The following is a 12,953-nucleotide window of genomic DNA, read 5'->3' on the forward strand; positions in this document are numbered from 1 at the left end:
CATTTTTAGAATTGCTTATTTCCTGAGTTCATTCAATTATAATATTTTTGATAGTCTCCAAATAGAGCATATCTGTGTGCTAAATCATTACTCTCTCAAAAACGTCCACAAATGTCTTATGTTGCGTTAATTGTAAGTGCTGTTGGAAAATGGGAAAAATTTACAAAAGCAGACAGATCAGTTACAAAAAAATTGCAGATTTTTTCATATTTGACGCAAATCTCTTTATACACGGGAAAGGTTATTTACCAGGTATACACACAAATGAATTATTTACAGCTACTATTTTGCACATACATGTTATTATTGTCATTTTATGTGGTTAAAACATAAGTAGTGCAATGTTGTTTTTTAGCTGATTTACCAAATATGGTCTCTCACTGTAAATATATTGCAATATGAAAAAATATATGTGCAAGAGGAAGCAACCTGTGGCAAACTTAAGTAGTGAAAAGTACTATCCCTACATGTTTTCATTCGACTGCAGCTAGTTTGGCAAGGAAGAAATGTGATCGTTACTATGGATACCTGCAAGTTATACTTGTGATCATTTATAGCTTTAGCTAGTTAGCATTTGGTATTGTAATAGCTAGTACAAGTTTATGAAAGAAGTAACACATCACAAGCAGCTGTAGTTGCTGCCAATCGATAGCTAGTGGAAGAATAACAATGTTAACATTGTTTAACGTTAGTAAACCAACGCTCTTAACTTTTTTGCCCTGTTTTAAAAGTTGTTATATCGTACTTGATGTTTGCATGTCTGACCATTTCCTTGTTTCACTTCTCAGCCATGGAAATAAATATTTTCATGTGTTTGGCTGCAGCGACACTATTTCCAGGTATTAAAGGGACAGTCAGTGATCCCTAGCGCCATCTAGTGGTGAACTAAAAATGTATTCATTTTAAAACCGAAAAAATAAAATGTATCGCATAAACATTTATATATATATATATATATATATATATATATATATATATATAATCGTGGGTCTAGTAATCACTAATTATATTACATGTCTGTAATCTCAGTTTACAAGAGCTGCCATGTTTTGCCGCCATCTTCTTGCTACAAATGCCCAAAGGAAACTTCACAAATGTAGTTAGCCCGGGTGGTGCTTGCATCGAGTGTTGGACCCAATGGGTGGACCGCCGCTTACCTACCACTGCTGGGGCCTGCAGGTGGTCGTCACTGACTCCCGTGATTCGAGCTCCCGTTGCTTGTCACCTCCTGCATTGCACTCGCAAGCTTTTACTAGCTCCTCCCACTAGTCGCTCTTGCTAGCCCCCCCAGCCAATTGCTCCGGCTAACTCACGCTAGCCGCTAGGGGTGTTAGAAAAAAACGATTTGGCAATATATCGAGATATTACAGCGCGCAATTCTCGAATCGATTCGATATGCAGCCGAATCGATTTTTAAACATCAATTTTTTAAATGGAAATATTCAACAAAATGTCTTACTTAGGGTTAGGATTCACACATGTAAGAATGTTATATTAATGGAACATTAAGCCTTAATATTTTATTTCAGTGCTGTTCAAACATGAAACTGACTGCAACCTGTTTGCTAAATGCAGTGTCTCAGTTATAAGCCTGAATTTTCAGATATATAAATACATTTTCATACAAATCTTACAGTGTACATGTGCAAGTTTACTGATTAATATTTTCCAAATTCGAGTAAAACATTTTTTTTTCGCAATAATCAATTAATTGATTAGTATCAGGATTAATCGGTATCGAATCGAATCGTGACCTATGAATCGTGATACGAATCGAATCGCCATGTGCTAGGCAATTCACACCCCTACTTGCCGCTCCTGTTAGCCACTCCAACCTATCGCTCGGACTAACTCCCGCTAGCCGTTCTTGTTAGCTGCTCCGGCTAATTCCGGCTGCTCGAGATGCTCGCTTGCTGACGCAAAATAAGAATTGGTGGGACTTTTGCGAAATCTGGTCTCTCTGAGCCAGCGTAGTGTGCGTGCTTCTAAATGCTATTTTTTGACCACTAGATGGCACTAAGGACTACACACTGGGGCTTTAATATAAGCAGCAAGTAACATTGACATGTGTCGCAATTGCATAATAACGCTCATGTGCCTCTCCAGTTTGTCATGGGTGTTCGACAGGAAAGGAGTTCATCACAACATTTATTCCCAACTTCCAGAATTCTTTCTGGCAGAGATTCTTTCCAGGAAATGACCATAAACTCCAAGTGGTTCTGACAGCTATGGGCTCTGCCGCTGATGTCCATATTCAGGTCAGAAATACTGTGAAGTATATTTCTGTAGGCAGTGCTAAACAAAGGTTTTTTCATCAACTATAATATGTTGTCTTTCGTCCGGATGTGTGGGTGTAATTTGACACTCAAGTAGTGTTGAGTCTTCTTTCACAAATTAACATATGTCAACCTGCAGGTGGCTTCTGTGAACTACTTCAAGAAGCTGACCCTGTCCGCGGGTGAAAGCCGTTGGGTTTGTCTTCCACTCGGAGCCGAACTGCAGCAGCAACTGATCAATGTCAAGTCAGCAGTTCGAATTTCATCCACTGCTGAAATCTCAGTGGTTTCTTTCAACCGGCGCCACAAGACAGGAGATGGAACAGTAGTTTCTCCAACAGCAGCGCTCGGTACTGAGTACATCGTGGCCACGCCGCAGGGAGGCACAAAATGCATGGACAAGCTCCTGGCTATTGTTAACGGCGACAGCCCGAATACCATCACCATCTCACCTCGTGCCGAAGTGCAGCTACGAGGTGGGGCCCGTTGGAAAAGTGGGAAGCCGGTGACCTTTACCCTTGAACCTTTTGCGTCCTACCTCGTGCGGAGTCACAACAACTGGATGGGCCTCGTTCAATCTAAATTGCCAGTGGCGGTCCTAGCGGGTCACCAGTGTCTGTCAATGGGTTCGGGATGCGAGCATGTGTATGAACAGCTCCCCCCTGTGGCCAGTCTGGGTAAACACTACATGGTGCCCAGGACAGGAAGTTGTAAGGCCACAAACTGGGCGGTGATCGTCGCGGCTGAAGACAATACGGAGCTGACACTGCACCGGGGTCATCATTCAGTGCACAAACAGTTGAGTTAAATATTGCACAATTCTTTACATACTTCTAACGTTGTTATATATACTACAGTAAATTATTGCACAACATTTTTGAAAATTAGTGAACCTGAAAATTGTCTATAGAGGCCACAAGATGTCGGTAATTGACTACTTTTTTCTAAATGAAGACCCTCTACTCCAGGGGTGTCAAACATACGGCCCATGAGGATCGAATGTAAACTGCAGTTTTTCCACTAAAATGAACTGTTCTTGCTAATTTTGTCCACTGCAGGACGCTTTCACAACCACTTAAATGACATTCTGAAATTTGTCTGCTAGTCAGGATTTAATGGAAAAATCTTGTACAGATTTTTGTTAAGAAATTTAACACTACTCTGCAATAAGATAATAATAGTAAAAAAATAAAAATAAAAATCATAATGTAACCCCCCCTTCATAAAAAATAAAAACAGACAATATTTTGACCTGTTATATATAGCTTATCTTATTAGGCCACGGACATACTGGTCTGGCCCGCTTAAGATCAAAATTGGATAAAAGTGATACCCCCAGGAGCATAATTTTCAGTGACTAATGGAGAGAAAGTGAATTGATGAAACGGCAAATCCAGGTCCAGAAAGTAAAACCCCTGCCACAGTTTGTCTTTAGCCCCTTGTGCTAGCTAGCTAGCTTCCTAACAGGTATCCAAGCACCCGGGGAGCTAGCTTGGGAGTTCGCTAGCTAGCGCCTGGAGCTAAAGCCAAACTGTGGCAGGGTTTATACTCTCTGGACCTGGAGTTGCCACCTTTGCGAATATGTTCATACATTGTACAGTACATCTAAATACTTCTGTAATGTCCATCTTGTTTTCTTCATTTGCATGTGTCTTAAATGTAGTTTTTATTCCCGAATAAATCCAAGTTAGCTAAATATTGAGCATTTTAAGTTGGAGTTTGTTCACTAAATGTTGGACCGTCTTGTGATCATTTGATCTGAATACATGTTAGTTATAATGATAATCTGCGGGTTGTTTAATTACGCCTCACTCAAAAACAAAAGTCAATGCCATTGTTTCATTGACAATGCTCATTCTTTTCAAAACGCTCCCCTCCCCCGCACCAAAAAACAAAAAAAGATTGACAAACTATTGACTTTTCTTGAACGTTTTAGGACGAAGCCAGTGAGCAAGATTTAACCGGATGACGTTGTTCTTAACATAATTTCTTTATCTGTAGTTTTTTCTTCTTCAGCTCTATTCAAATCGTATCTGGCTTCTATACCAACAGGACACTCAACACAGCTGGACTCGTCACCTTCCAGAAATTCAGCAACAGCCATCCACTAGTTGTCAAAAGCAACAAGAAAGTCATGGTGCTCCTGCTTAGCAACAATAAACCACATGACCCGTTTCTGATATCAGTGACCCCCACCTGCAAGCTGTCCACTGACTGGGCCGTGGAGACAGTGGATGGATTCTCCAACACGGTGGCCATTTTGTCCGAGAGGGAGGGCTCGTCAAGTGTGAAAGTGTGTGTGAAAGGACGGTGCCAATCGCCTCGGTGGAATAACTTCATTTCGGATCAAAAGTGGGTGTGGTCTAATGTAGCTGTGGGGACGCAGAAGAGTCATGTGACAGTGGAAGGTGACGCACGTATGGCTGTCTACGTCTATGGTGGCAAATCTCGGCATGCGTACGGAACTGCTGGAGTTTGCTCTGCAGGTGCACACGCATACAAGCATAAAAACAGATACAGGCCAAATCTATCTAGAAAATTCAGACATTTCGATATGGAGTACTGTACTTGTGGCTTTGTGTGTCGTAGGAAACCCTCTTCCTCCACCACCTAAGGATCCTTGTGAAGATATCAAATGCAGAGAAAAGGAACACTGTGTGAACGGAAGATGTGTGCACTCGTCCACAGCAACCTGTCATGCCCTTGGTGACCCCCACTACTTGACATTTGATGGCAGACGTTATGACTTCCAGGTAAAGTTAGGACGCTACCAGGCATTGACTGTATGCATCTTTCTCTTCCACTTTATATTTCATTGTTCAGTTTTTAAGATCTCTTTTTGAAATCCCAATGTCGCCTCGGTGGTGGTAATTTTGCAATCGTTACAGTCAAATTTAAGTGTGGCGGATGTTTCCTGCAGGGTTCCTGCACTTACATTATGGCAACAGTTGTAGAGAAGGCGCCGCGCCTTCCGCCTTTCACTGTGACCACCAAGAATGACCACCGAGGTAATCAGCGGGTTTCCTTCGTGAGGACTGTGACCGTCACTGTTCACGAGCAAACAATTATCATTGGCAGGCACAAAAAACACATCCAGGTAATACATTAATCCAAATGTAAACAATTTTTAATGTAAAATTGTCACTAGTCATGGCTTCTGATGTCTGTACTGGCCAAGTGAGTGTGGGTGTTTTCATGATTAATTTCAGGTAAATGGTGAACTACAGTACTTACCGGTCATTTTATTAGATGGGCGGATTTCTGTGAAGCGTAGTGGAATCTATGCTGTCCTCAGAACTGACTTTGGTCTGACTGTGAAATACGATTGGAACATGAGGCTTTACATCACCGTTCCATCATCATACTATAAACACCTGGGAGGCCTCTGTGGAAATTACAATGGAGACAAAACAGATGACCTGCCTGAGCCAAAAGGTAACCAGGGGCAACTCTGCATTAAGGATGGGGCTCACTGCCCCACCCGTTTGTGCTGGTTGGGGGGGGGGTGTTCAAATAGGTGTTCTGAGGAAACGTGTGCCATGAAAAAGGAATTAAAATGTACACATAACAGTAAAAGACAGTAAAAAAAATATATCTATTTTTTAAAATTTTCTTAATATGTAGCCTGTGTGCAGTGTCCCCCCCCCCCCCCCCATATAAAAATTCCTTTACACAAGAGCAATATTCTCGTAACTTTCAACAGTCTTTAGGTCAAGATGTGTTCATTGAAGTATAGTCCTCAAATTTGTTGTCATCATTTGAAAACGACTCATAATAATGTCATGGAATTAACTCATTCACTGCCGTTGACGGCAATAGACGTCAAAAATTCATTTGAACTTTGTGTGACAACCTAGAATTTTCTTATTGTACATTTAGAACGGATATAAAATGTGTGATTAATCGTGAGTTAACTATTGAAGTCATACGATTAATTACAATTAAAAAAAATTATCGTCTGAAGCCTCTAGTTTTTAATAATCTTTCCTTTTCTTTCAGGCGATTAATTTTTTTTAAAATTGTAATTAATCACATGACTTCACCAGTTAACTCAAGATTAATCACAAATTTTATATCTGTTCTAAATGTACAAAATAATTTTTTTCTAGGTTTTCATACAAAAGTGGAAAAAAAAATGTTTTTTTTACGTCTATAGCCGTCAATGGCAGTGAATGAGTTAATTCATGTTGGAATGTCCAAATAAAATTGGTGAAATTGTTTAAGTGGTATAAATATGAAATTATTCAATAGGTTTATTTTTTAACTGGCATGTTGGATAGTTGCACTAGTTATTATTTTAGTTACATGATCACCTCATTGGATTAATGACCTGTGCAAGTTATTACAATCAATCAATTATCGAGCTTCATTAAAGCCAAATATTGATTTTATTTCACATAAAGTGGAAGTCAAGTCCAATTTTTTCTTTACAATAATATGTTGTTTGCGGAGCCACTAGTCTAAACACAGCATTCTGATTAATTAATACTGTACCATTTTGACACTTATGACTGAAATTACATTTCAATGACATCACAGTTGCTCATCAGGGCTCAGTTAACGACCAATTGCAAGTTCACAACTCCGCTTGTGAACGTCACATGACCAAACTCAGAAAACAGGTGAGTTGTGATTGGTCATTTACCCGAGCCCTGAACAACTGTGATGTCATTTTTATTGGACAGCAAGTAGTAAAATGGCCGCCCCCTGAGATGGATAAAAATGGGTGGATTTTGCTGCTTAACTTATATTGCACAAATGCAATATTAATTAGAATATTGTGTTAAGACTAGTGGGGGCTCATAGAGCATAATATTGTAAAGAACATTTTTGACTTGTCTTATTTATTTAGATCTCTTTTCTAAGAGAGACTTGACCAAGAATGGCAACAAAGCAATTTCAGGATCAAACACACTATTACTTAAACACACCATAATTAAACATGCAATATTTGTTTTTCCATGATCCCTAAAAATATCTTCCATTCCATCCATTTTAGCCTGGTTAGTGTCTTATTTTATTGTGGATATAGACAATAAAAATAAAACGCATTGTCATACTACTGCAACAGAAAATTAAGAACTCTTTGACAGACAAAATTTAAAAAAACAATTGAAAAATGATCAATCTCCTTACAATTTTGCAGGGTCTCATCTCTCGGCTGTGCTGAAGATGATCCAGCAGTGGAAAATAAAAGATCCTGACCTGTTCTGTCATGACAATTGCGGTGGCCGCTGCCCCACATGTTCACCTGACAAACAGGAATACTACCGCCACCCTAAACGATGTGGGATACTAACACAGGCAGATGGACCGTTTGCATCCTGCCACAAAGTGGTCAACCCGTCGTTATACCAAGACAACTGTGTCTACGATGTCTGCATCAATAAGGGTAAGCGTAGTCCGCACAGTCGAATCACTATGTGCTCTTTTCCACAAAAATATGTTGATTTGATTGTGTGGCCTTGCAGGTGCGAGACAGCTTCTCTGTGATAACCTGAAGAGTTATAATGATGCCTGCCTGTCAGAGGGAGTGAAGGTCAATCCTGAGTGGAGAATGGTCACTAATTGCCGTAAGTCACGGTGTAATTATTGAACAAATGTGGGGGCTAATTGCAGAGATGGGAAGTAACATAGTATAAATACTTTACTTGAGTAGTTTATATCAGTACTTTGTACTATCCTGAGTATTTATTTGTTAGCCTACTTTTTACTTTTATCCGTTACATTTTAACATGAATATCTGTACTTTTTACTAGATATATTTTCAAAACAAGGTCGTTACTTTTGTTTTTAAATGTATGTAAACGATTAAAATACTTGACCTGGAAGAAAAATCAGCCGTCAATGTATCCTGGCTCCGCCAATCGTATGAAGCATTTCTCACGGTCCCGTACATCCCAGCCTGTGATTGGCTCTACGACACGTGATCACGTGACATGCAATTGGCTAGATTAGAACAACCCGTAAATATGAGGGTAATTTTTGCTATATTCGCTAATATCTTTCAAATTGACGTAGGAGGAAACATCCGGTAAAAAATATTTTATACTTCTACTACTACAACCCATCAAGTGCATTTCAGAGCCTTTGCTGTTCTAAATATGCGCAACAAGTGAATCTTTTTCTCCGTGTCTGTGTCAGACGCACAGGAATGTTCAATAGCAAACACTACCACCACCTAGTGGTAGAAAGAATTTAATACAGATCCACTTTAACACAAGAAACAAATCAATGCTTTTACAATCTTTTTAACTAAATCTTAAAATATATTCTTAACTTCAAAAAGCTGCTAATCACTATGAAATTACTATAGATTAAGTGCATCATTAACTCAAGATACAACAACTTTAAAGGCTGAACGTTAGGAATGATCTAGTGTTAATTTCGTCAACGAAAACTAAACACACATTTTTCACCGCACTAAAACTAGACTAGACTGGACTAAATCCCTCATTAATAAACAATAACTGGGACTATTTTCATCGACTAATAAGGACGAGACAAAAATGTATTTTGCTTAATAAAAACTGGACTAAAATCTATGGACATTTTAGTTCATGAACAAAAACGAGATGAAAATTATGATTTTGTAAAATCTTGTTTTTGCTAATCCATCACTGTGACACTCATGTGACACAAATCTGCAGCTAGTGAGTGCAACATGCACAAACACATGGGACAGGCAAGAGATGGGTTCACAGTGAAAGGTTCAAAAATATATATTATAGTTGCAACGTAACATTAAACGGCTATAACGTTTCAACAATAATGCCAATCCGACGACTATCTAATGCTGGCTAACTTACTAGCTTGTAGCATGGAGCCATAGTAGCCACTTGTTGACATACTGTAATTGTGTGTGTCAAGTTGTTTTTCATCAAAATGATGAGAGAAGATTTTATGTAAAATAGTTTTCCAATTTGAAATGATCAACATTATCTGCTGACAAAAAAAATATTCAGGGGTAAAATCATCATCCTGACTCAGACTAGACTAAAATGTTGACCTGCATTCTTCTCTTGCCAGCTCTTTCCTGTCCAACGGGCAGCCATTACGAGGCATGTGGCTCGGCGTGCCCTGCTTCCTGTGGCTCCACAGACAATGAAAAGCAGTGTTCTGCGCCCTGTGAGGAAGGATGCCAGTGCGATGCAGGACTCGTGCTTAATGGAGACAGGTAACATGAGAATGCCGTGCAGGTTCCACAGGCATCAGGAGCTTTGACACACACAGCCACATTCACTGTATTAAAACAGCGGTGTCTTGACTTTGAGTGCTTTTTTTGACTTTTTAGTTTCCGAGCTATTTCAGCTGTCTGTTGAACAGGACAAACAGCTCACAATCGCCAAATTTAGATTTTTTTTTATGGGGTAATGCTGTAACAGATTCATTTCAATTCATATCAATGGGTAATATTAACTCATTCACTGCCATTGACGGCTATAGACGTCAAAAATTCATTTGAACTATTTCTATTAGTTTAACATTTTCCCCACTTTTCTAACAAGAATATAAAAAACTAGGAAAAAACTGTGTTGTACATTTTGAACAGATATAAAATTTGTAATTAATCATGCAAAGTCATGCAATTAATTACAGTTAAAAAAAATTAATCACCTGACGCGATTAAAAAAAAGAAAAGAAAAGATTATTAAAAATTAGGGGCGTCAGGCGATTACAATTTTTAATTGTAATTAATTGCATGACTTCACTAGTTAACTCACGAATAATCACAAATTGTGTATCTGTTCTAAATGTACAATATTTTTCCCCATAGGTTTTCATACTCTTGTTAATAAAAGTGAAAAAAAAAGTTAAACTAATAGAATTTTTTACGTCTATAGCCGTCAATGGCAGTGAATGAGTTAAGTGTATATATAGTGTATATAAATTCAATTATGGCTTGGTGATCGAACAAATTCAACTCGTAAGTCCAGGAATGATCAAACGCTTCTTTGTTTTTCCGTCAGATGTGTTCCTCAGTCAAGCTGTGGCTGCCAGCATCAGGGCAAATATTACCCATCAGACACCACTTTCTGGGCAGACAGCACTTGCACGACTAAGTGTCAGTGCCACAGCGGCAAAGTCGAGGTATTATTATGTGCTGATATACATGTCATTTACATGACTTGTTTATCTTGTTCATTTATGTTTTCTTTGTTTGTTTTCTCTTCCGAAGTGCTCATCAGTTACCTGCAAGAAGAACGAGCACTGTGGCTTGAAAGAGGGCGTAAGAGACTGCTACCCAGTCTCCTATGCCACATGCCAGGCTGCTGGAGACCCCCACTACAGAAGCTTTGACAATCGGCGATTTGATTTCCAGGGCACTTGCACGTATGTTTTATCGCAACACAGTGAGAGTTCAAAGCAGGGCCTGCTCCCATTCCAGGTGCTTGTCCAAAATGAGAACAGAGGACGCAATAAGCGAGTCTCGTACACCAAGTCCGTCTCTCTTACTGTGCTTGGCTACACGGTTGGCATGAGTCGCGCCGACCCAGGCAAAATACTGGTAAGCATTTGCATTTCTATTTTTTTATTTTTTACTATTTGTCATTTCTCCAGACAGTGAAATGTAGCCATGCATGCTGAAAATGTGCTGTGGGCTAAAAATGTAACACCATTTTACAACACTTGATTTATAAATTGGTTATAAATGTTTCCTAACCAATTTGACATACTGTACATATGCTATAAATCGACATTATGAAGCTGAGCTATTAGTAAGTCATTAATAAGTCATTAATAAGCTGTAAAATAATTCCAATAGGTGTTAAGTCACTTTTATAAACAAGTTATTAATGACATGTGTATGTATGTATATATATATATATATATATATATATATATACAGTATATATATATATATATATATATACAGTATATATATATATAAAAGTGTGGCCTAACTTTACACATGGGTGGAGTTTTCTTTCTTTTGATCATTTCGTAGATGCGCTCATTTCTAAGTAAGCGTAGATGCGCTCATTTCTAAGTAAGCGTTGTGGCCGTGGACTTGCTTCTTCCCGGACAATCGCGAAAACATCAACTTAATCGCTGGAAGTACTTTTTAAAAAGAAATGAGTAGGCCTGCACCAGCACACAAATCAAGATGTGGCAGTTTCTACATCCAAGCGCACGTGCACTGTCTACAAAAATAGAGCCCATTGTCTCTAATTCTGCCATCATTATAGTGAGTTTTGTGTTATTAGTTATGACTAACAAATAGGCAAAGAAATTGACTCACTATTTGGCAAGCAGGCGGTGACTCTTACTGATCTTCTCTAATAATTTGTAGCTGTTTATTAAGCCTTAAATAATTATGTAATTAATTGTATGTTTAAAAAAAAAAAGTATGAACCCTGAATAAGAGCACCCTCATTATAAAGTGGTACCAAAAATGGAAACTTCTGTCATGTATTTACTTCAGTTGAGTTTGCAATGAAAGCTCATTGGATAGGTTGAGCTTTTAACTCATTCACTGCCATTGACTGATATAGACGTCAAATATTCATTTGAGCTATTTCTATTAGTTTAACATTTTTTCCACTTTTGTTAACAAGAGTATAAAAAACTTAGATTTTTTTTTATTTATTTTTATTTATTTATTTTTTTATTATTTATATTTAGAACAGATATAAAATTTCTGATTAATTGTGAAGTCATGCAATTAATTACGATGAAAAATCTTAATCGCCTGACGCTCCTAATCTTCAATAACTATTTCTATTAGTTTAACATTTTTTTCCACTTTTGTTAACAAGAGTATAAAAAACCTAGATTTTTTTTATTGTACATTTAGAACAGATCTAAAATTTCTGATTAATTGTGATTTAACTCGTGAAGTCATGCACTTAATTACGATGAAAAATCGTAATTGCCTGACGCTCCTGATTTTTAATATTCTTTTCTTTCTTTTTTTAAATTGCGTCAGGCGATTACATTTTTTAATTGTAATTAATCGCATGACTTCAATAGTTAACTCACGATCAATCATACATTTTATTTCTGTTCTAAATGTACAATAAAAAAATTCTAGGTTTTCATACTCTTGTTAACAAAAGTGGAAAAAATGTTCAACTAATAGAAATAGTTCAAATGAATTTTTGACGTCAATAGCCGTCAATGGCAGTGAATGAGTTAACAGTATTTGGAATGTATGTGTGTGTCAATATTTATCACATTCATATTTTTAGAAACACTTCATCAACCTCAACACCACAAAAATCGTAATCATTAACGCCTATTAGCTTGGGGAATGCAAATCTTCATTATGCAACATTTTTTAATCATCTATGAACACAGTGCATGGATTATAGTGCATTGCAGTTTAAGATTGTAGATTAAAGGACATTGTAGACATTTAATTACATTTGATGTCTACCTCCTGCAGGTTAACAGCCGCGCCATCAATTTACCTTACACCACCGAAGACGGCAAGCTTTCCATCTTCCGTAAAGGTTACTTTGGCATTGTGAAGACAAACTTTGGTTTGACTCTCAAGTTCAACTGGAACAGCCATGTGACCTTGACCCTTCCCAGTTCATATTCTTCTACTACAACTGGTAAGAAGTGAAAATAGGCCTCACTTGGAATCTAATCTGAATTTATGTGATTTGCTTTGTGTTGTGTGTTTTTATTCTTAATCAACCAGCAATTAGTGATTAGATGAAGTGTTAT

The 12,953-nt window shown here is 37.9% G+C and overlaps 1 protein-coding gene across 1 annotated transcript in view; it reads left to right on the forward strand.

Moving 5' to 3' along the window:
• LOC144058130 (IgGFc-binding protein-like) overlaps positions 1-12,953 on the forward strand; it is a 30,079-nt gene that overhangs the window by 1,186 nt on the left and 15,940 nt on the right. Inside the window, exons 2-14 of the mRNA XM_077576397.1 lie at positions 789-839; positions 2,107-2,258; positions 2,416-3,074; positions 4,329-4,762; positions 4,866-5,029; positions 5,197-5,373; positions 5,486-5,711; positions 7,423-7,668; positions 7,748-7,849; positions 9,306-9,453; positions 10,247-10,367; positions 10,456-10,785; positions 12,667-12,838. Coding sequence (XP_077432523.1) covers positions 791-839; positions 2,107-2,258; positions 2,416-3,074; positions 4,329-4,762; positions 4,866-5,029; positions 5,197-5,373; positions 5,486-5,711; positions 7,423-7,668; positions 7,748-7,849; positions 9,306-9,453; positions 10,247-10,367; positions 10,456-10,785; positions 12,667-12,838 — 2,980 coding nt within the window. The 5' untranslated portion in view covers positions 789-790. The remainder of the gene's footprint in view (positions 1-788; positions 840-2,106; positions 2,259-2,415; positions 3,075-4,328; positions 4,763-4,865; positions 5,030-5,196; positions 5,374-5,485; positions 5,712-7,422; positions 7,669-7,747; positions 7,850-9,305; positions 9,454-10,246; positions 10,368-10,455; positions 10,786-12,666; positions 12,839-12,953) is intronic.

This window comes from Vanacampus margaritifer, chromosome 9 (assembly GCF_051991255.1).
Source record: "Vanacampus margaritifer isolate UIUO_Vmar chromosome 9, RoL_Vmar_1.0, whole genome shotgun sequence".
Classification (NCBI taxonomy): domain Eukaryota; kingdom Metazoa; phylum Chordata; class Actinopteri; order Syngnathiformes; family Syngnathidae; genus Vanacampus; species Vanacampus margaritifer.